This window comes from Rissa tridactyla, chromosome 7, assembly GCF_028500815.1.
Source record: "Rissa tridactyla isolate bRisTri1 chromosome 7, bRisTri1.patW.cur.20221130, whole genome shotgun sequence".
In the NCBI taxonomy this organism is placed as follows: Eukaryota; Metazoa; Chordata; class Aves; order Charadriiformes; family Laridae; genus Rissa; species Rissa tridactyla.
This window is the reverse complement of record NC_071472.1, coordinates 20,960,020-20,983,004: the sequence shown is the minus strand read 5'-3', so window position 1 is coordinate 20,983,004 and position 22,985 is coordinate 20,960,020. Positions and strand designations below refer to the sequence as shown.

The following is a 22,985-nucleotide window of genomic DNA, read 5'->3' as shown; positions in this document are numbered from 1 at the left end:
ATCAAGTATTACACATTCTTTGAGAGTTACGATGCTAGATTTTTTCTGAGTAGTATGCTAAGGAAATTATTCTCAGAAATATCTACTTTTCAAAACCTCAGAATGTACATACTCCATCTCCTTTTCACAGCAGACAATAAGGGGACAAAAGTACTCACAGGGTTCTAAAGTAGCAATATGTTGATCATCATAGAGATATATATCTTTTACATCACATCTACCAACAGCCTTGCCAGTCATGCTTTAGTCAGCAATACAGTACAGTATGAGATACAGATTTTAGTTTAGCTTTCAAGATAGAAACTGGAAGTGAAAAGCAGCTTGCCTACCAGAGCAGCATTGCAAAAAGCAGCAGCCAAGATTAGGTCAGGAAGTTTTTGACATAATTACTTTCTGAGCCTCGACAACATCTCATAGATTCATACAATTCTGCTTCACTTACAGCCAGGCCACTTTGAGCTTCTAACATTTCTTTCTTTGTTTGTTTTCAAGATGATTATCTGACATTAGCTGTACAGCACTTTGTTTAACTTTTTTTAATGAAGCCTGAGATTTCATGATTGGCCAGGATGCCGCTAATAGCTGTTGAAATCATAATTTAGGGGACTGAAGGAGCAAAGAGCAGAAAAGACATAAGCAGGAAGATGGCGCCAAGAGAAACCAACAATTTGGTTTTGCTTTTAATTTCCTTTCCTCATAAATACCTATGAAAATATTAAATAATGGATGAAAATATTAAATAATGGAAATTATATTGTTTTTATTTTCTCAGTGCTGTGTGGATGTCAGTATGAAAATTAGATGTTCTGTGATATAAATGGCAATATTATATCCAAACTTATGCAGTCTTTTTCAGTACAGCTATATCACCTACAAAATTGACCAACTGGTAAATATCATTGTAGTTCCACTGGTATAATTAAGTGGAATCTGGATGGCACTCTTTCTAGTGCTTATACAGTCAGGCATAATAACTCTATCAGTTCAAAAACCCAAAACATTGTAAATCAAAGCAAAACAATTCTGTGATGATTATTGTTTGAAAATACAGCAAAAAACCCCAGGATTCCTAAATCATAGTCTGCTCTGTACTTTATTGCTATTCATAATTCCTTTGATCTACTTATTTATGAGCATTTCATATATGAAAATACTTGCAGGAATGCTGGATGAAAGCAAAAGCATCGTAAGTAGCAGTGGAAATATTTGCAACAGCACTCCCACTGGAAGGTATTTAAAAAGGCTTTTTAATTCACACAAGTAATAGTGAAAGGATATTTCTGAAACAGAGCAAGAGACTGCTGTCTGTAAAGTTTAATTAAGTGAACTCCAATTAACTCTAATAACAACTTAATATCATCCTCTATGAATCACAATATGCCAATATAATGTGACCAATTCACAAACAATCCAAAGCCTAAATTCTTCAGAGTATCAAAGGATTTTGAATAATGAATATTTTAAACCAAAATCTGACTTAGCAGATAAATTGCTTGCAAAATATAAGACAAAAAGATAGGCAGTAAGTATATTTTAACAACACTGATTTACCAAACTGAAAGCAGCATCATACAACTATGGTGTTGTAAATATTATGGCAATGTTTAATAGGTGACATGTAAATCATACTGAAGTTGGAGACCTTTTGGTCCAAAATCAGTAGCTTATTTACTAGACCACTAAACTTTATTTATTAGTGGTAAGATAAGAATAAGCTTAAGTTTCTCAGGGCAGACAATTTTACATGTTTGGGGAAGTAGCCAATTTGTAAGCACAAATTAAAGAGCTATGGTAAGACTGAATTGGGCCAGATCTTGCTATCAGTTTTCTCTTTGCACCTCTACACTTGTAAGTGTAGGCGTAAGTAAGAGCAGAACTGATCTCTGAATGTTTGACCAGCCAAATACCAGTTTTGTATGAGGTTTTTTAACCAAATGATGGTCACATGCTTTGACTGTGGAAATTAAATTAATTTCATGCTTAATGGTGCTTCAAGTACTGCATATTCATCTCCAAAATAACTAAATGCTTATACGAGTACTGAAGAAAAGAATTTCTAAGGAAAAAAATGTGAAAAATAAAAACATAAGTATCACGAGTTTGCAAGTTACCTTCATTATAAGCTAAAATACAATAGTATGAAAGTTTTCCAAAATAGCTTGCAGCTTTTCGTTATCAACACAATTTATAGATGGACTTATATAAGCTTCTGATGAGAAACATAGCTTACATGTTACATATCCTATCTTCCTTCAAAAGGAAAGAAAACCCTTCAAAAATAGAATCCTGAAAACTTTACCGTCAAGATTGGGAAAGGTACAAAGCATGCACTGCAAAATACTATTAAAATATCATGGAAAGTATAGCATCTGAACCACAGAAATATTGGGGCTGCCGATCTCGCCTGACCATGCTTTGATGCGAGTCCCACGACTCAGCAGAGAGCAGCTGTGCATGTTTGTACTTTATTGCAATGAATGGGACAGGATCATAGCTGAAGAGCATGCAGGCCAGTCAATATCCATTAAAAAGTGATTATATAGTATATACACATAGATGTATAACTTGCTTAGGTAACCTGTGTAAAATTGGTGACACGATGCTCTGCCTCGCTAAAAGGCACCAGAGCTGCCCGCTTGACTGATCCAGCTTGGTTCTACTCCTGTGAGAAGTAAGAATGGTAGGAAATGAAGTTCAGGACACAGCACCTTTGCCTTTTTGCACTGAATACTGCTTAAAGTAAAATATACATTATTAAGGTGTCTGCAACAGCATTAGGAGATCCCGTATTTTTCAAGGCATTTAAAAATATCTTGTAACCTGGTATATCTTGGTGTAGTTACTAGCCTAGAAGTTACACTTAGCATAAAAAATCTAATCACTATACAGCTATACATGCATTACAAAATTTTCTATATAAACCATCCCTGTAGTACTTAAGGACCTAAAAAGGAAAAATTATAGTTTCTACGCTGCACAGCAGTAATGCAGCTCAGGTCCATGGACCTTTATGTATAGGCCAACGGACAGTGTGGTCCCACATTTGTTAATGGACCTACTTCCATGGTAAAGTTTTATTTGGGATTTGTTCTCTAGTTCCCTTATTACATTGTATGCCCCCACTACCATTCTTATGGACACAATGTTCTCATAATTAATTCTGGTTTAGGTTTCAGGCAATTTTCTATAAAATTCCTTGTAAATTCACACTTACTGGCGTATACGATACTGTATGTATTGTTTCTAGAAAGGCATAATCTAGTTAACATTTACATCAAAACACTGGAAAAGATGTATGTTATAATAAAGAATTTACCTAACTTTAATATACTTAATTAAAACTTGCTAATAAACAATAATTACTTTGTAGAAGTTCAGCTTATTGCCCTACACGACAGTGAATATGTATTTGCATGTGTATACATAGAGAAAAGCAAAAGCACACAGAGAGGCACTCATTAGCATCTGGCTATCTTGTACAGAGTGTTCTCACAGTACATAGATGCCTAAAGTGCCTTTCATTTGGGATACTGCTAATTGAACGTGGTTTGGTGGCAGTTTCTAACTTCAGTTGTTTTAATGTGTGGTACAAGCAATGACGTGACTGGCAGATCAACACTTGGCAACAGCAGAATCATATAAATGGGAAACCATGAGAGGAAAGAAATGCAAGGCACATTATGGCATGACAAAAAGATGAAGCCTTGAACAAAAAGCCATTTTTAGTCATTTTTTTAATTTAAACAATGCTTTCTTTTCCTATAGATCATTTTCATGACAAGAGTGTGTGTGTGCTAATAAGCCATCATTCTCTGTATCAAAACCCATGGTGGATAAGAATCATCTAGTGAAGAGTAGGAACTAGGATTAAGATAAAAAATGCACTTTTGTGATTAAGATGTATCTGAAATTTAGGCAGTTAAATAAGAAATATGCTCACAATGTCTTTGCTTAACTGCTATGTCTCTCTTGAAGATGCTTGAAATTTGTGAACATTTCCCTTCAGTTTTTCACTTTCGACTTCTGTAAGAGTAAGAAATTTTTGCCCTGAATACACTCAAAAGAGTTTCAGGCTTGATCAGTCAAAACTGCTTGGCACTAGCTCATTCCTGACTGAATATGCATTTCTTTGTCTTATCGCCTGATCAGTTTGCAGTTCCTGAAGCATGATTAACACACACATTTACTGGATTAAATGCCTCCAAGAATGCAATGAGGACACTGTTTTCTTTTAAATATTGTATCTGGAGTAGAAAGCCTTTCTTTTATGGTGGAACCTTAAGGACTGGAGTTCATGTCTCAAATGAGGGATAATCCGCTTTAAAATTTCCCCTAAGGGAATTCAAACCAGTATTTTTGTCACCTTGTAGAATAACCCAGTTGGGGTCTTTCCATTTGGAAAAGGAAAGATTTGGCTAATGAAGACAGTCAGCAGTCATATCATCCTGTTATACAATGAAGAAACAGATGCACCATTGTCATTGTTGTCGTACTCAGACCTGCTAACCACCAGCCTATAGATTTGAATAAGGTACATCCTCCATCTCTTCTACTGACATAATGCTCTTGTGCAGTAAATAGTTAAAGATTGAGCAAGCTACAAAAAGAAGCAAAAGAGAGAATGTTGGTGATCAGGGAATTCCTATGGGAAAGTCAGGTTTTGGTCCCTATTTCAAGGCAGTTTCTGCATTTTAGCCACAACTGACTGTTAAAAACTATGAAGATATTTTGTAGCAGTGGAAGATTTTGTTCTCAAAACAGATGCCTTAATCATTAGGCGCTACCAAAAGTCAGACTGCTTCTTGCTACCACTGTTCAGTGAATCACAAATTATTTTCTGCACAACAATTGTAGCTTCAGCATAAGAAATGGAGAATACTGCACTAGTACAGAACAGTCCCATGATTACATTTTTAAAAACAGACTTCAGCAACTAATTAATCTAATAATCACTAATGAAAATATTTAAATTACTTCTTTCTTAGTCATTTTAATGACATACAGTATTTAAATTAGAAGAATCCAATTACACTTCAAAATTACGTTTTGCAGAGAAGATGCCTATAAGCATTATCAGAGCTATAATCTATTTTCATAAAACTTCAGTTAATACGTACATTAACTTCATAACTTTTAGAAAAGAACAATCACAGAAAAATTATATAGGACAATTTCAAACATGGTTTACTACTACCATGAGTAGTGGTAGTATCAGAATCAGTAACATCACCAGAATTAATATGATACAGGTGGAAGCACAAAATAAGAAGTGAAGAGAGGAGAGTTTTCCTGGGTGCATACTTTCCATCATACTAGGACTTCCCAGACATCTCAGACTGTATCTGTGTCAGAAAATTTTCTTTTAGTGTCATTCATACAGTAATATCATCTAAAGCATCATTGCCAGTTACAGTATATCTGCAGAATAAACTAACAGTATCTTCTTCAAACTTTCCAATTGAGGCATTTAGAAAGTTTTATGAAAAATGGTACGTTTAGGTTGACAGCACCCTTGAAACTGATAAAAATACTATACTAACTTTACAGACAAATACAGAATGACAGATGGGTATTTTTTACTCCACCAAGATAGCAATAAATATTTTGTGATGAAGAAATCCAAAGTATTTTGTTTCCTAACTTTAAATTAAGACACTTTATTACCAAACTTTCAGTACATCCTCTAGCTATCACTAGTTGCTAAGCAGGGAAAAGGCTGAAAGTGATAGATGGACTTGAACACGATTAGCAGGAAAAAAGAACAAACCCAGAAGGACCAGGCCTATACCAAGACACTATGTGATTTACAAAAAGACAGAAAAAGAACCTGTGCCATTACTGTCATATGCAATCACTACAGATGATCTCACTGATAGCAGTAGAATTTGCTGCTCCTTTGGCAGCAGTAAGTTTCGAAACAGTTAACAATGGGACAAACAATGGAACAGCAAAACAATGCAAAGACAGAACAATGCACTAGCCCTGTGCAATGTAAAGGTGCCTGAAGAAGATTCCTTTTTTTATCCTATGTACAAAGAAGAACAGAATCAACCAAAATCCTCCATTCAGACCAAGAAACTTTCATATAATCACCCTCTTTGTTACACAGAACAATTAAAGGTTAAACTACAACAACTGCTTTGCTCTACACTCAAGTCATGGTTTTGAAGAGTAAGATAAATAATAATACAAGCAATCTGAAAAAAAATTAAAAGAACAATAGACATTTCTGATAAGAAATGAGAAAATATGACTAAATGTGTATTCATTCTGTACAAAAAAGGATCTCAGCGTGAGAATTACTAGAATCTTATCTATATTTATACCTTCAGATTCAAGCACAAGGAAATCATTTATGAAAACCTTGATGTTAGTTTATATCTACGCCATAGCATGCAGTACTGTTCAAAAATACCCATGCTAATACTTAGTATTAGTAATACTAGTAGTTAGCATCAGTACTAAGTTTAGCATAGACTTACTCCGGTTGAAGTGGTGTGCCTCCACCATGTACAATTGGCAGGATAGAGCACTGGGTTAACACAATAACAATGGCTTCAGCATCCACTGTAACTCACTAAGTGCTGGCTCCGATATGTCCATTTGGCACCACATTGTGCCAGAAAGAGGTACATTTTATTATGGTCACAGTGGGTAACAGACTCAAATATCTTAAAGCTTTGAAAATGACAACGGGTAGCCATATGAAAAGATCTTATACTGAGATATAAAGCTTCATAACTTTTTTACCATAAGGCCATTATTTGACTTCTTCAGTGATTCTGCTACTATCAGATGGGTTATTAGTGATTTATATGAATTTGTTTAGTGATGCTGGTCCAGTATTCAAATGTACTTCTGATGTATCTAGATGTATTTTGACTATATAGAAAAGGTTAAAAGCATTAGAATGAACTGTTAATTTGACAGGTGGCGCTCCAGAAAGCAGACAAGAGAGTAAATAAACTGCACTGATGAAATAAGCATGGAGAAACTTGCATAACCCCCCGACATTTTGTAAGACTTTTGGTATCCAGGGCTATTAAATTGGTTAATTTTCCTGTTAATGATTTAACTAAACAAAATAGAAAAAAGGGTTAATTTTCTTAAAAATTGTCTTATGCATCTTGACTATTACTGTAAATGCAATACTTGTACTACCATCTCATTCAAAACCAGCAACCTTACATCAATTTACCTTAAATACCATTACAAGTTTCCATATGCAGTTATACAAGAATTAAATAGCAATTTGAATTCAACACTAGTAACCTTAGGAAATAAAGAAAAGCATCAGAGCATTTTAAATATAGAAATGGTCCTACCTCTTTGCTTTCTTCCAGGTCTGACTCGCTGCTGAACTCCTCTGTATTTAAATTTTCAAAATCTGATTCCCCGACAGCAATTGGCACTGTCACAGTGAGACTTGGGTTGTTTATGAATGACATGTAATCACTTTCATCAACAACATATTTTTCCACACTGCTGCCTATACCACTGGTAGTTCCATTCCCTTCTTTAAGATAGGCAAGATTTTTACCTATTTCTACTATTGTGTGGTTGGAAATACAGCTGTCTTTTTTGTTGTTTAGGTCTTCAAGAGGTTTGATTTCATCTAAAACTTTCTGCTTTCTAACAAAGGCTTTTTGGATGAATTCACGCACTTTTCTCTTCACATAATCTATGCCTTTCTGAATCCTTGCCACAGCAATCTGTAGATTGTTCATCTCATTATCATCGTCTGTAGCAGCAAGGTTGTCTGAACTAAATGAGCTCAGCAGCAAGGCCAAAAAGAGGTTGAGTACCTAAAAGACAGTAAGGAGAAAATATACTGGATCTCTTATTTTTAAGTCATAAAAGTAATTCCATTATGGGTTGTTCAATATGACATAATTTTTTTTTCACAGATAGCACTTTATTTCAACCCACCTTCCTGCTATTCTTTCCAGTCCATAATCCCTGTCCCCCATAGTTTATTATAACTTGCCAAAAATATTTGTAGCTTGTTTAACTTGACTAATATAGGTGAAAATCTGAGCTGTTCCTTGACTTTCTCCTCCACACTGGAAGTAGTGCAGGTCTGCTCCTCAAAATGAAGAATGACACAAGGAGGCAGGATACAACATGAGGTAGTAACATATGCAAGCTACATCCACTGTAGTGTTCATAGTCAGGGGAATACAGGCAGACTCCAGTCTTCTACAGTTCAACAGACCATAGTTTCAGTGTGTTTAATTCAGAATATAATAAACTTATATATTTGCCAAGAATATATCAGTCTAATTTTGTTTTGGGTAGGAAAACTAGCTAAGAGATAAAGAGTCCACAGATGTGATACACCTCAACTTTAGGAAATTATTTCAGACTTTCTTGCATGACGTTTTACAAACATACAAGAGAAATTTGGACTACATGTAATTATGACAGACTGTGCAAAACTGATTAAAAATCATATTAAAATTATATTTGTCAATTCTTCCTGTTCAAACATGCAGCATATTTTAGAAAGTATACCACAGGAGTCTCACATTAGTCTGGTTAAACTTGGTATTTATGCCTGTGGATAAGCATATTTATAAAATTCATGGATGATACCAAAAAGAGAAGGGATGCTAGCACTCAACAAGAAAGAACTACAATTAAGCATAACCATGGTAAATTGGTGAAATGACTCAAAATCAATACAGCATTTAATTCTGAAGCAGTAGTGTGGAAATTTTGGTTAAAAAAAATGAAAAGTACATATACAAAAGGTGTGAAAACTGACAAGGTAGAAGCACTGCAGAAAAGGGCATATAGACTGCATCAGGAAGGCAATACTGGTACAGAAATTTCATGTGTTATTTGGGGATGTATCACAAGGAATGTTCGGTGTAATACATGGAAGTATAATTATTCCACATTATTCAGTACTTTTGCCTCTATCCAAAATGCTGCTTGGGAGGAATGCAGAGGCCAGTATGAAAAGGGATAAGTAGTTTATAAATCATCATCTATGAGAAAAAACTAAACAGATAGGCTTATTTTGTTTCAGAAAGAAAAGACTGAAAGTGGAAACAGTAAGCCTTTAAGTGACATAAATGTTGTCATGAAGACCAACTGTTTTCCATCACTATTGATACCAGTCAGTTTAATGAAATTAATTACATGATCTCCTAAAGTCCTTCACCAATCTTCTCTGATTTCTAAATCGGAAAAAATAGGAAATATGTTCTAATAGTTTTTAAAAATCCCCACTGATTACATACCACTAGGTTTCCAATCACCATGACCATCATGAAGACTGTAAGGCACATAGTTTGGCCAGCAACCTCCATGCAGTCCCACATCGTTTCTATCCATTCTCCACACAGCACTCGAAATACAATCAAGAAAGAGTGGAAAAAATCATGCATGTGCCAGCGTGGAAGTTCACAGTCACTGGAGATCTTGCAGACACATTCCTTGTAGCTTTTCCCAAACAGCTGCATCCCAACCACAGCGAAAATGAAGACAATGATGGCCAGCACCAGGGTCAGGTTCCCCAAAGCCCCCACTGAGTTGCCAATAATCTTAATCAACATATTTAGAGTTGGCCAAGATTTTGCCAATTTGAAAACTCGAAGCTGCAAAACAGAAGAATAACAAGTAGTTATTCATGTTACTAATTGTAATGAAATTATTTCTATACATATTTCAGTTACCCTGTGTCCAAGTCACGTCTCATGTAACCTTTAGAAACTTTAATTACAAAATTTGTATTTCCAGTTCTTTCTACAATACTAGACATCAGCAGTCTTAAGTTCTGATTCAAGTCATAAGAAGTAAATAATACTGTCTCTATGCTCATTTCAATTACATTGCAATTATCACTAAGTCTCCAATTCAGACTTTGCGTCTTTTGGTGACTTCAGATGCCTATAAACAAGTTGTACTTTTTGGACAAGTTGGACAAAACAACCTTTCTCCTTTAGTTAACTCTAAGAGAATATTACTAAAAATAAACCAGCACATATGAAATGTGATCAGTCTGACAGGACTGTACGTGTACAGACACTCCCAGATCTCTTTCATCTTAACTGGCAGAGAGATGGAAGAAATGGTTTTCCTAGAAAGAGAAACAAGCTAGAGTTGTTAATGACAGGCATACAAGTTACTTGCAAGTATCTTTAACAATATCCTTTCCGTCATTTAAAATAAGAGTAACGTGTCTTACAAAGTTTGTCATACAACAGTGAGAAAAACAGACAAGGAAAGTGTTATATTAAAGTACAACTTGAGACAGACAAGAAGTAATTTATTTGGAAAGATACAGCAAGTGTTCAGACAGTTGAAAGAGGAGAACACTAACAGGAATCTAAATCTAAATATAATTTAATGGGATGAGACATTGATAAAATATATAGATATGAAGTTAAAAACATAATTCTATTATGGAAGGACAAGTCAGTCCAGACATATATTAGACTTTAGGCAAAATGCAATATAATGCTACACAGAGAAGAAACAAATAGATGAATTAAACCCCCTCTTTTTTAAAGTAAGTTATTTAACTTTTATCTTACTTTTTGCTTTATTTAACGAAAAATTTGAGCTTGATGACTAGGAATTCTATCTTCATGTCTCTTACTGTCTAGGTCTTTTCAGAAAAGGATTTGAACATCAACTTGCATGCTAGCCTAATGCTCATCAAGACTAAGGTTTTTCAAGTTCCTATTCATGACAGAGAGATCTAATAACAGACAGAGATACTGTAGTGACTTCCGAACAGAAAAGCTGTTAAGCAGCAGATAGACCCTTGCAGAGAATGGTAAGAGGAAGGCTGGTAGTGATGAAAAATCCCTATCCACCCTACTCTCTTCTAAAACTAGCCATGTAAGCAAACTGGTAATGGAAGTCTATCAGCTAAAACTGTGAACGAACTTTTGTTAACTAAACCATTATTTACTAAGCGATGTACTAATCTTCAGTCACAGGTAGTGAGGGCCTGTGGCTCTTGCATTTTTTATTCCCTTATCTATGGAGAAAATGACCCTAAGAGATACTGCCATCAAAAAAAGTTAATCCTTAAAGCACACTCACTGAATTGATGTTGACACCTTGAAGAAGAAATAGACGTTACTAAGATATGTAAAACAAATGACATAATAGATACATGCCATCTAGTGGACACGCAATTTAGTATTTTATAAGTTCTTATGAAAAGATCTTCTGTCTTAGCCAAATATATAATGTTTAAACGAAAAATGCGTAACATACATGCAAAAATACAAAAATATAATGTAGAAACATATTTTGTTTAGTATATTTACCAATCGGAATGATCGAAGGACAGATAATCCTTCTACATTTGCAAGGCCAAGCTCCATTAAACTAAGACTCACAATAAAACCATCAAAAATATTCCAGCCCTCTTGGAAATAATAATAAGGATCCATGGCAATTATCTTGAGAAACATTTCTGCTGTGAAAATTCCAGTAAACACCTGCAAGGAAAATACAGTTTCTTATTCCAGTTAAATGAGAAAATATTAAAATAAATAAAACTAACTATCAACTTTTGGTGAGTTATATCTTTAGCAAGAAATCCATTGTATATCTGAATAGCTTCTCTATATTGCCATACTTTGGAGTTAGGAATTAAATTCAGATTTGATGCTCACATATGCATCGCAATGTTTGGTTTCCAAAGAAAAAGATGTAAATGGGAAAAATATGGGATTTTCCTATTCTGCTAATATGCATGTATAAATACCGAGACAGAGAATCTCTTCTGATTTTAATGCTCAGCTTTTCCTCCTTAGATCTCATCTTTGCCCCTGGGACATCTTTTTGCATCTAGGCAAAAAGATAAGTTTATGAGAGGGAAAATTGTTTTATTAAGAAAAAAATTATACTGAAAGTTAAGCAGAACTGTTGTTCTTCAGAATGACCTGCAGAAGGCACTGTCACGCCATTTCACTGTTTCCTGTGGAGTTGCAGTATATCTGCCATGCTTACTGGGTCTTTCCCTCTACAATTCCCTGAACACCCAGGACCTCAGGAGGTGCTAGTGAGGAGCGGAACAGGTGTAGGAATCGAACTGAAAGTTCTTATGATTTGCAAGTACCCATCCAAGAAAAAATATTAGATAGATTCCTTTAACCAGCTTCAATGAAAGAAGCTGAAGGTTTCAAAAATCAAAACGCATATTGACTCAATAAAACTTACTATCTTTTGCTCCATAAAGCAAGAGTGGTGAAATCCACAAATGTCAAAAAGAGGGATTCAGTACAACTTAAATTTAAATTCAACTATCCCAGGCCTATAAATATCTGGTCAATATTTTCTTTTAAATATATATACACGGGCCACAGAAGAATTATTTAAGAAAAATGCATTTGACATACATGGTACATCATGAAATACTTACAAGGTTTCCTACTGAAAGTACACCACTAAACTGTTCTGTCATTGGATAGTGCTCCATGGCCATGAACAGAGTGTTCAGGACAATGCAGATAGTAATGGCTAGATCAACAAATGGATCCATCACAATCAAATTTACAATATGTTTGACTTTCAGCCAGGGAGTACAGCAGTCCCAAATCAAGCAAGTGTTAGCAAATTTATACCAGCATGGTGGGCATTTCTGTCTGGATTCTTCCAGTTCTAGAGAGAAAAATGAAAATAACATTTTAAACATATTTCTCTATTGCAGTATCACCTGGGTATTTCCGTGAGGCCTAAATGCTGTTTTCCAAGGTACTGTTGATAAATTGTTGATATTGTAGACCTTTTGAAACCAATGCTGCTGTCAGTCAAAATAAATTGCAATTAAAAACAACTGTCCCACTGTGTTTTAAATTTGATCTAAAAAGAATGCTAAATATTCAATAGACAAAGTAACCATTCACAAGCAAATGCTACATAGGACGTAAAACGGAAATTTGCCTTAGAAATCTGGCATACAGGATGGGTGATGACTGGATTGAGAGCAGCCCTGAGGAGAAAGACTTGGTGGTATTGGTGATGAAAAAGTGAATATGAGCTGGCAATGTGTGCTCACAGCCCAGAAAGCCAATCTCATCCTGTGCTGCATCAAAAGAAGTGTGGCCAGCAGGTCGAGGGAGGTGCTCCCCCTCTGCTCCGCTCTTGTGAGACCCCACCTGGAGTACTGTGTTCAGCTCTGGGGTCCCCAGCATATGAAAGACATGGAACTGTTAGAGCGGGTCCAGAGGAGGGCCACGAAGATGATCAGAGGGCTGGAGCACCTATAAGGACAGGCTGAGAGAGTTGGGGTTGTTCAGCCTGAAGTAGAGAAGGCTCCGGAGAGAACTTATAGTGGCCTTCCAGTACCCGAAGGGGGCCTACAGGAAAGCTGGGGAGGGACTCTTTATCAGGGAGTCTAGTGATAGGATGAGGGGTACTGGTTTTAAACTGAAAGAGGGTAGATTTAGATTAGCTACTAGGAAGAAATTCTTTACTGTGAGGGTGGTGAGATGCTGGAACAGGTTGCTCAGAGAAGCTGTGGATGCCCCATCCCTGGAAACATTCAAAGCGAGGTTGGATGATGCTTTAAGCAACCTGGTCTAGTGGAAGGTGTCCCTGCCCATGGCAGAGGGGTTGGAACTAGATGATCTTTAAAGTTCCTTCCAACCCAAAACATTCTATGATTCTGTACATAGAATGAATAAAATATTTAAAATTTTCCTCATGAAAGATAGACACTTAGAGCAAACCCTAAGTCAGACAACTATTTAGACAGTATTATGGTCCACGTGTGCAAAATTACTCATGATTACCTTCCCATTTGCTATTTTGGGCATAGTCATTTCAGCCTCAAAGTAATATTTTTCCCTTTCTTACAAGTAATTGTAAGTGTAGTTACAAGTGAAATAGCTGCCTTAAAACACCACTACTACTTAAAGTATCATATATTTAAGAGCACTTTATGGCCTTTTCATACAAAAATTCTGTGTTACATACCTTCCATTGTGTTAGTAAGCATGCTGGCTATACTCATTGCTCTTTGCCTTGCACTAGGATCTGTTAGGTAGTCCATAGGAACATGATAAGAACTAGACCGTCTCTTTCTTAAGTCAGTTTCTGTAGTAGTGCCCTGAAAATAAAACACTGATAAAATACTCTATTGATTGTTCTTTTAATAAGAATAACACTGTAAATTATTATAAAAGTATAATGGTTTAAAACACTTTACTCTCCTGCACCATGCTCTATTTATGTCATGGTTTTGCAATAGACTAACATATGCCTAACTTTGTATATAGCAAATAGCCAAATACATCAGTAGGATTGCTCTTATGATAAAGGATTATGGTTTTAAGTATTTTGCTGAAACAAGGCTGAGACATTAAAACAGATTTTAGACTATAATCAGTTTTTAGACTATAAAAAGTGCCACAATGCTTGTCAATGAGCTCTGCCATAAATATCTTTCTAATTAGGCAGTGAAGCCTTTTTCTAAACATGAAAATGCACAGCCCACACAGCTAGCAGTAAAAGCACAAACAGTAAATCTATTTTCTTAAGATAACTCTTAACTTAGAATACATTATCAATTTCCTAGAACATGTTTTCAAACAAAATAAAAGAAAAAATACTTAATAATGTTGACATCTCAAAAAAAAAAACCCTAGAAAAATTAACTATGTGACAGGAACACTATCACAACCCATGGAAGTTGTACTATCAGTGTTATATCAAAAGTTTCATATATGGTCAGCGGGAAGTTAAATACTCATTTAATATATTCCATTAAGTAGATATAATTTTGTTTTTCATTTTGATATCCTATCTGATATACGAATCTTCCAGTTAAGTCTTCAGTTAGCATAATGAATCAATGGGTATGAGACTACACATAGTACATTTATTCAATGGTTTACTATGCTATTCTGTTAATTCCAGTAAATTAGCATGAATTTTCAGTTTCTGCTTTAGCTTATAACTGGAATATATGAAAGGAGCATCCACAGAAAGGCCAGAAAGGGAGTCATTCCCAAGTGACTAAATCTGTAGAAACAGTAGCTGATCATACAGGGAGAGGACATCATGCCTGAGCTATTGCAGACTTTCTTACATTGCTAGCAGTGGCTGCTTTATCAATCATCACCTCTGGCAGAAGCTGTCCAGTAGGTGACATCAGAGCTGGCGGCCCACCGACCAAAGAAACTACTCCATTGCAATCCACAGTGCTGTGCATCTTCCCATTTGCTGGAAGTTGAGGGATTGTCCTGGATGACCTACTGGCCTGGCTAATGTTACTGTTGCGCCGTTCACCATGTCTATGAGGAACAAAGAGAGAATCTCTTCTGCTCTCATTGTCTTCAAAAGTGCTGTGCTCATCATCAGCAAAGTCATTTTCTGATCCTACATCCTTTGCTCGACCTCTGAAGCTGAAAAGACTTGTTCTGCTATTGCGCCTTGGGGAAAACAGGGAGCCACGAATGCTCAGCAAAGACTGTAAGCAAATAAAAACAGTGATTATCAGATGAAAATCCCTTTAAATATAATGTTTGCATACAGGGGAAAAAAACACAGTGTTAATATGTCTTAAAGGGTAAGGTCATCTACAAAGAAATGAACTGGTACAGCCCCCCCCCCCCCCCCGATATACTCCCTTTTGGATAGTAAACAAAGAGCACATAAGTGACAGACAAAGACTAGTTATTTTACTACTTTGGATATATGAAATCAATTGGTTTAATTAGAGTAAAAGAAACTGCTTGACAGAATTGTTTCCTCTGCCATTCTGCCTGTTTTATTGCCAACTGTTCATAAACTGAGCAAGCACATCTAGACACTGTTTACCCCAGGTTGGCATTAGTCTGACAGACTGAGTAAATAAAATTTTAGGCAAATTTCCCGTCACTCAGTCTGCACACAGAGGTAGCTCCTAAATACTTCCTAGTTTAAAATACATACATATTTTTTCAGATACTAGTCAAGTAGGCCACGATAAGGTTTTTCTTTCTTTTCTAAAGTCTTAGCTATTCTGAATATGTGAAGATATGCCTGCAATTTTATATGAAAAGTCTCACTAATTTTCATCAGTTTGCTCATACGAGTAAATGTTCTGCTATGGGAGGATCTTTTCAGGATCAGAGTCAAAATAATGCTCTAACGTTGCAAATAATTATACATGTTCTTAATTTTAATTCAGATCAGTGATTCCCTTTCCTTGATTGATTGGCATTAGCACCCAAGACCTCTATGAACAGCAGAGATGATACATAAGAAAGCAGTGTCTTTGTTTCTCTTCTGCAACTTATCTTTATGGACCTGAGCCCCATTGTGCGAGGTACTGCAAAATGCAGAACAAAAAGGCCCTCTGCAAAGAACTTATCATCTAAGTGTAACACAACAGATGGATACAAAAAGAGAGGGAATAAAAGGGGGCAAAATTGATGGGTATGATAAACAGTGGTCGTAGCTCACCTGAAGTCACTTCCCTGTCAAGCTTTCTGTAGGCAGCATGGTAAAAGAGAGTTTTAAAGAGGGATTTGAGGAAAGCAATGAAGTGTTCTGTGGAAACTCATGGGAGCTTCTTCCAAGCATGAGGGGCAGCATACCAGAAAGAACTCAAAGAAACTAGTTTGAAAATTTAACAGGAGGTTATGGATGCTGGCATGGGTCTGTCAAAGCTGGGACTTCACTTGTTTACTGTAAGTAGACAAGGTGGGTTGGGAAGAACTTTAGGCACAGTATGTTTTATGGTATTAAAAAAATATCTTTAGGTACTAGTAAATTAGGTAAAAGCAATGAGATAGGTTAGTGCTCTTTGCAACAACATTCTTGATGAATACATCAGTAATTGGGACATGTAAATAGGTCCAAGTTAAAAATGATTAACAGTTGTGGGCCCAGAGTAGAGTTTTGAGAGATAGAGAGAGAGAGGAAGAGAGACGGGAACTAGCAAAAGGCCTCATGGAAAACCCTTAGAAAACTGTCAAAGGGGTAAAAGGATCTTCTAAAGCACAACTAAATCAGGAGAATTGAGAGGAGACAAAATCATGAATGTACGGAAGAATAAGTTTTCAAGAAAAACATAATGGTCAGTTACATGTTACAGCAAGTGAAATGTCAAGGAAAATGTCAAAGATGAGACATAAACCTGAGTTTTGTCTAGGAAACGGTTTTTAAAAACTGGTGAGTGGAATTTCTGTTTAATGGCTAGAACCCGGAGTGAAAAGGAAGTAGGGCTGGAAAATCAGAGGGGAGGGGATTGCTAACCTGTCACAGTAAACAGCTGTAAATGAACTTGCAGATGAAAAGGTAAAAGCAGCAAGTTGTATGAGGAGTGCTTCATGTCAAACAAGATGGATGAATTGAGCTGCAGTTGAATAAGGCTGCAGTTTGAATGAAGACACAAGCAAGAATATGCACCTAAGGGATCAGGTGAGTCTTCAACATGAAGCTAAAGTCAATGGATATAGGTGTCAAAATTTGTAAAAGGAACAGGATGAGTCATGAACTAACCAAATTCAGCAATGAAGTCTTACACAGGCTATTTAGATGGTTAACATAAAATGGTGGCAGACGAAGGATGGGGGTGGGGTGGGGTGAGGGAGGAAGGATACAGTACTATTAAAAATGGAGGTACATTAGGAAGTAAGAGGAAGGAGGAGTTAACTTGGCAGAAATAGGAAGCCAGAAACATTATATTCCCACCACAGTCTGGTCGAAGGCGGGCAGTCCTTAATAAGAAAATATTGGATGAAGAGGTCTGAACTTCTTTGAGAATGGGAGCTGGAGAAAGTGATACACGAAGAGAATATGGATGCTCATGATCTATTTAGGGATGAAACAGGCTTTCCAGAGGCATTAATAGAAGAGGATTAAAAAGGAAGGAATTAGTTTAGTAATAGTGACTAAAAAGGGGGAGAAAGCAAGTTGTAACGACCAGGGAGAATCAAGAAGGTGGTGATAAAAGGAAGCATACTAAGGCACACAAAGGGGCAGAAAAAGGACAGAATGTATGTGAGATCTGGACTCGAAGTGCCGAGGGGAGATTTGGAGGAGGGCAAATGAAGAGGAGTTCTGAAAACTGTAGAAGGGATAACATAACAAAACTATCAAATGAAATAAATGTCTGGATGGGAGATGCAGATGGCACTCTGAGTCACTAGTGCTTCAATGCAAGAGAACACATGCAAGGACACATTGCCACAGATATTTCCACCTTCTTTAACATAACACAATTAATGGTCTCACACCAATTAATTTGTCAAATTTCACATGAACATTTATGCCATTTCTACTGGGTTTTTTGCAACCCAAATTGAGTACTTTTCTGATTGAAAATATGAAAATCCTTTGTATGTGTGAACCAAATTTTGAAGCCACTGATCATACTGAATACATCCGTCTTGATGGGGAGATAGGTCCATTTTCATTAAGAAACTTGAAATTCAGCTCATATTAATTAATACACATTATTTTGATTTTTCACACATAAATTCAGAATAAAAACAAAATTCTTACAGTTTAATCTTTGGCTGCAAGTATTAACATGATCATACTTTGATTTAAGATATTAAAGAATTTGTGGTACCTTTTGCAAGAATTGACCAAACTACTTTACAGGGGTTTGTTTACATGATGAGTAAACAACAAAGGTGTTTAAGAGGTAATAATACAATGGTACCTGATGTGGGGAAGAGAATCTCTTTTCATATGTCAGTCTATTGCCTTCAATGGAAAGTCGGAAGCCTTTCCTTTTGATGCTGTCCTCTGATTCAGATTTGTGAAATTCTTCCCCATCCTTCTCCTCGCCTTCAGATTGTTCTTTTTGCTTTTTTTTCTTTCTTCTATTCCTCCTCTCTTTAGCACTCTTTGAGCTCAGTTTTGATGCCTCAGAAGAACTTTCGGAGAACCCACCTATTCCACCTACTCCACTATAATCTCTGGAGTCAGCTGCTGCAGCTGCTGCTGCCGCCTATACATACAAGCACATATGCAATTTACAACATTTATACAAACACACACCACTCACTATTTTAAATTTATTGCCATTCTTAAAAAATTATGATTTTGAAATTAAAAATACGATCACAATTCAATAAACGCAGCGTACCATAAGAAGTGTAATTTGTGAAATACCACAGAAACCATCATTTGCCACTGCACCATAAACCAGGAACTAGAGCAGCACAAGGGAAAACTGCTGTCAGAGAACCAAGTTAACAAGCATCTGGTTTAGACTTGAGCAATAAGTTGCAATGGATTTTTCACCTAAAATATTATGTAAAAGTAAGGAATCAAGTGTCAAACCATAATCAGAGATTTGACTTAAAATGCAGGCTACTAGAGACCTGTTGCTGTTTGAAGTTTCAAACATTTGTGGAGCATTTGATTAACAGTTGTTTACAAGTTGTGGTTAAAAAGCACCACACAAACCAACTAACCAACCAAACAAAAAAACCCTTTTGCCAGGTGCTTATAGGAAAGACAGTTCAAATTCTGCTCTATGTGGCCACATGCCAAGCAGACATTATCAGTTATCCTATTAAAGATTTCTGAGTCTTCAAAACATGAAAAGGAATTTCAAAGCAGTATATAATCATGATGTCTGTACCACAGAAGCATTTTCTCCAGTTTCTCACTTTTTCGAGTTGTCTTTAAAACTGGAGCACTATGGCTTTCTGCTGTGAGAGCTGGGGAAGGAGTAGAAAAACCCGGATGTTGCTGAAGCAAAATATTTCTCCCACAGCACCTACAATAGTTTTGCTTCTGTTACTTAAATAAGTGGAATTCCTGGGCTTTTTCCCCCAAATCTCCATCTCCATTTCACAGCATCACAGAATAGCTGAGATTGGAAAGGAACCTCTGGAGGTCATCAGGTCCACTTCCCCAGCACAGAAAGCATCACCTAAAGCAGGTTGCCCAAGACAATGTCCAGACAGCTTTTGATTATCTCCAAGGATGGTGATTCCACCAGCACTCAGGGCAACTTGTTCAAGTGCTCAGTAAAAAAGTTAATTTCCACCTCCAATTTGAAAATCAAGTACTTTAGCTTATTGGTTATCATTTTGGTCACAAATTAACAGGTTCACTCAAGCCAGCAGAAACAATGCAAAGGAAAACATTAAGGATTGTTTGCAAAAGGAAGGAATTTATAAGACTGAAGGTAATATATTGTTAGGAATAGGGGAGTAAAAGTATTCTCATATGTGGACACAAAGCATCCGATCACAATCATGAGTGGAAGACGGAATTTTACTTTATAGGGATACCTGAGCTTCTTCCTGTTGCTTTTTCAGTTGTTCCAGCATTTGCTGAAATTCTGCTTCTTTCTGTTCCGCTTCTTCCATGGTTGCTTGATTCTGTTCTTCATAGGCCATGGCAACCACAGCCAGGATCAAGTTAATCAAGTAGAAAGAACCCAGGAAAATGACCAAAACAAAAAATATCATGTATGTTTTCCCAGCAGCACGCAGTGTCTGGGGAAAAAGAAATAATACACATTTTTAGCAAACTTTTAAACACTGTTGCATAACATGGTAACATCTGTGTTACAATCTAGAAATACATTATAAGATTGCTTTGGGTCAGCACAAGATGATTTAGTTACTTTTTCCATACACAAATAGTTTTATATCCTGGCTACATGTGCAAAAATCCAAGTTTTGTGTCTACTATGGTCAAGGTAAATAAGATCCTGTAGTTTGAATACTTCAGAACGTCTACTAATGAAAATATGTAGTAGCAATTGCTGCCCCCACTATACATCTGTATTATAGACTTTAAATCTAACAGTAGTGGGGCCACTAATCAGCATCTTACCTTCTTGTCTCATCAGTCCCAAACAATGCCACAAAGACAGTGCAATATACGAAACATCATGCTGCAAAACATCACTGTCCTTCAGGTTAAGAATACGTGTAGTTCAGGGACAAGATGTAACCTTTTCAAAGACAATATATTTGTACTAGACTGCAAATAACTTTAACTAGCATCTATTTACAGCATGTTTGGGCAAGAAGCTTTAACAACTTAAGTTCATTTAAGTGAAAAGAAACAATAATGCTTAACCAACTTTACAAAATAGCAGCTATTTCTTTTTATGTATTTCAGTGGTACACGGGAACCTAAATCATGAACAAGGTCCCTATTGTTTTAGACAGCTTACATATATGAAATAAAAGATGATTTCTGTCCCAAAGGCCCTAGGGACACGTGAATGAAAATAACTATGCAAATACTATGTAGTAATGGTATTGGTGATGGTGCTGTTTATTTTAATAAGTCCTCACCAGCTGGTAAAGATTCTCCCAAAAGTCCTGAGTCATCAATCGAAACAGTGACAAGAATGCCCAACTGAATGTATCAAAACTTGTGTAGCCATAGTTGGGGTTTCTACCAGCTTTCACACATATATATCCTTCTGGACATTGACTACAAAAGAAGAGGAAATGCTATTTTTAACAACTACTCTAAATTACGATATGCTATAGTAAATCACAATATTGTTCAGGAGTACCAGTTGCTAATGAAATTATGAACAAGTAAAATTTTATTCTACATACCTAAGATAAAAATATATATCTTATTGGTTTTCATTTTTTCATTCGATTTCCTAATGATATTTCAATGCTTTACTAATATAACTAATAGTAGTCTACCCTTCCCCACAATTTGTCATATCAACACATCTTAACCAGGACAAGAGAAGAATGTCAACTAGCATGGCTGATGATAAACAGTTGTCAGTAAGCTGGCAGTTAATTTATGCACATAGCACTCGTGGTTACTTTTATAAAATTAGCTTAAGATGCTGAAGAAAGTGCCTGTGTAAACTCAAATTACATAAGTTATATTTAGGTATAGTTTCAATTGCAAAACATTGGTAATTTGCAAATCTACAGTACAGTTGATACTAAAGTTGACCACCTGAGCTATTCTAAGCAGCAAATTCTTTTTTCTCGATGCATAATGAAAAATGATGACCGTTTTCTTACCCTGCATCTGAGCTATTGCCACACAGCAGAGCATCATTTTGTCCTTCCAAGAAGTAGAAATGATCTGTTTTAAAAAAAATAAAAATTAAAAAGGTGATGAGAAAGACATCATTTATACCTAATGGAAATTGAGCAACGTTATAGACTTTTACACTTCAAAGAAATAAGCAGAGCTAACACTTTAACTGCAATATATAATTATTAGGAATGAAAAAAAGCATGGAAAATACTGTTTTGACAAGAAAATATAGAGTCTTGAAGTTGGCCTTTCTTTAGAAAATAGAAAGGTAGTTGTACAGCTAATTCTCAGTAACCTACCAAAATGAGTAAGATACAATGGGTGGAATACTAAATGTGTATGTCAGCAAATGAGTGAACAAATACCAGGAAAACAAGACAAAGGATAAGGGTGATTCCCTGCCTTTGTTCATGCATTTTGATACATACCATTCAGTGTTATTCATTTATAAGTATTTACTACATACTATTTTATCCAAATATTACTTTAAAAAGTACTGAAATTTTTGCAGCATGAAAACGCAACACAACATGCACAAGAAATTGCTAATTGGATCTTGACTCGAGCAGCTGAGGGAGAAACCAAGCTTTTATTGTACATTACAAAAAATTACTACATGGAATTCTATAGCCGAGAAATGTACTTGAAGTACCTATATGTATTTTTTTAACAGGCTAACTATCAAAATGAGGTAAAATACAATTTAAAGAAATGGAAGTCTTAAAAGCCCCCAGCACATTCTTTTCTTTTCTTTGTTTTGCTTTGAGGCAGAAAGGGAAAAAAAATTTGCCATCAATTCCTAGTTTGGGATTCTTATGGTAAAATGGGACTCTCTAGTGGAGATTTTTGGGTCAGGTGGCACATTAAACTAAAGTTGCCAAAATTAGGTATGTTCTGGCTGTTCCCAGGAAGCAGATGGTTTCTTGAGATTCACTGCCAGCTGGCATGGACTAGCTTAGCTGGCATGAACTAACTGAGGGCTAATGCTAAAGAGACAAACAGGGAATTGCAACCAGTTCCTATTG

The 22,985-nt window shown here is 36.0% G+C and overlaps 1 protein-coding gene across 9 annotated transcripts in view; it reads right to left on the bottom strand.

Annotated features, from left to right (window-relative positions):
• The window catches only part of LOC128912500 (sodium channel protein type 2 subunit alpha), a 57,219-nt gene that overhangs the window by 21,817 nt on the left and 12,417 nt on the right, over positions 1 to 22,985 (bottom strand). For 3 of the 9 annotated variants that reach the window (XM_054208519.1, XM_054208522.1, XM_054208518.1), the window contains exons 7-16: positions 21,942 to 22,005; positions 21,237 to 21,378; positions 20,217 to 20,423; positions 18,629 to 18,919; positions 15,062 to 15,442; positions 13,948 to 14,080; positions 12,392 to 12,630; positions 11,292 to 11,465; positions 9,249 to 9,605; positions 7,326 to 7,805 (exon numbers count right to left, since the gene is read on the bottom strand). In XM_054208519.1, coding sequence (XP_054064494.1) covers positions 7,326 to 7,805; positions 9,249 to 9,605; positions 11,292 to 11,465; positions 12,392 to 12,630; positions 13,948 to 14,080; positions 15,062 to 15,442; positions 18,629 to 18,919; positions 20,217 to 20,423; positions 21,237 to 21,378; positions 21,942 to 22,005 — 2,468 coding nt within the window. The remainder of the gene's footprint in view (positions 1 to 7,325; positions 7,806 to 9,248; positions 9,606 to 11,291; positions 11,466 to 12,391; positions 12,631 to 13,947; positions 14,081 to 15,061; positions 15,443 to 18,628; positions 18,920 to 20,216; positions 20,424 to 21,236; positions 21,379 to 21,941; positions 22,006 to 22,985) is intronic. The other 6 variants (XM_054208521.1, XM_054208524.1, XM_054208520.1 and 3 more) reach the window with 3 other exon arrangements.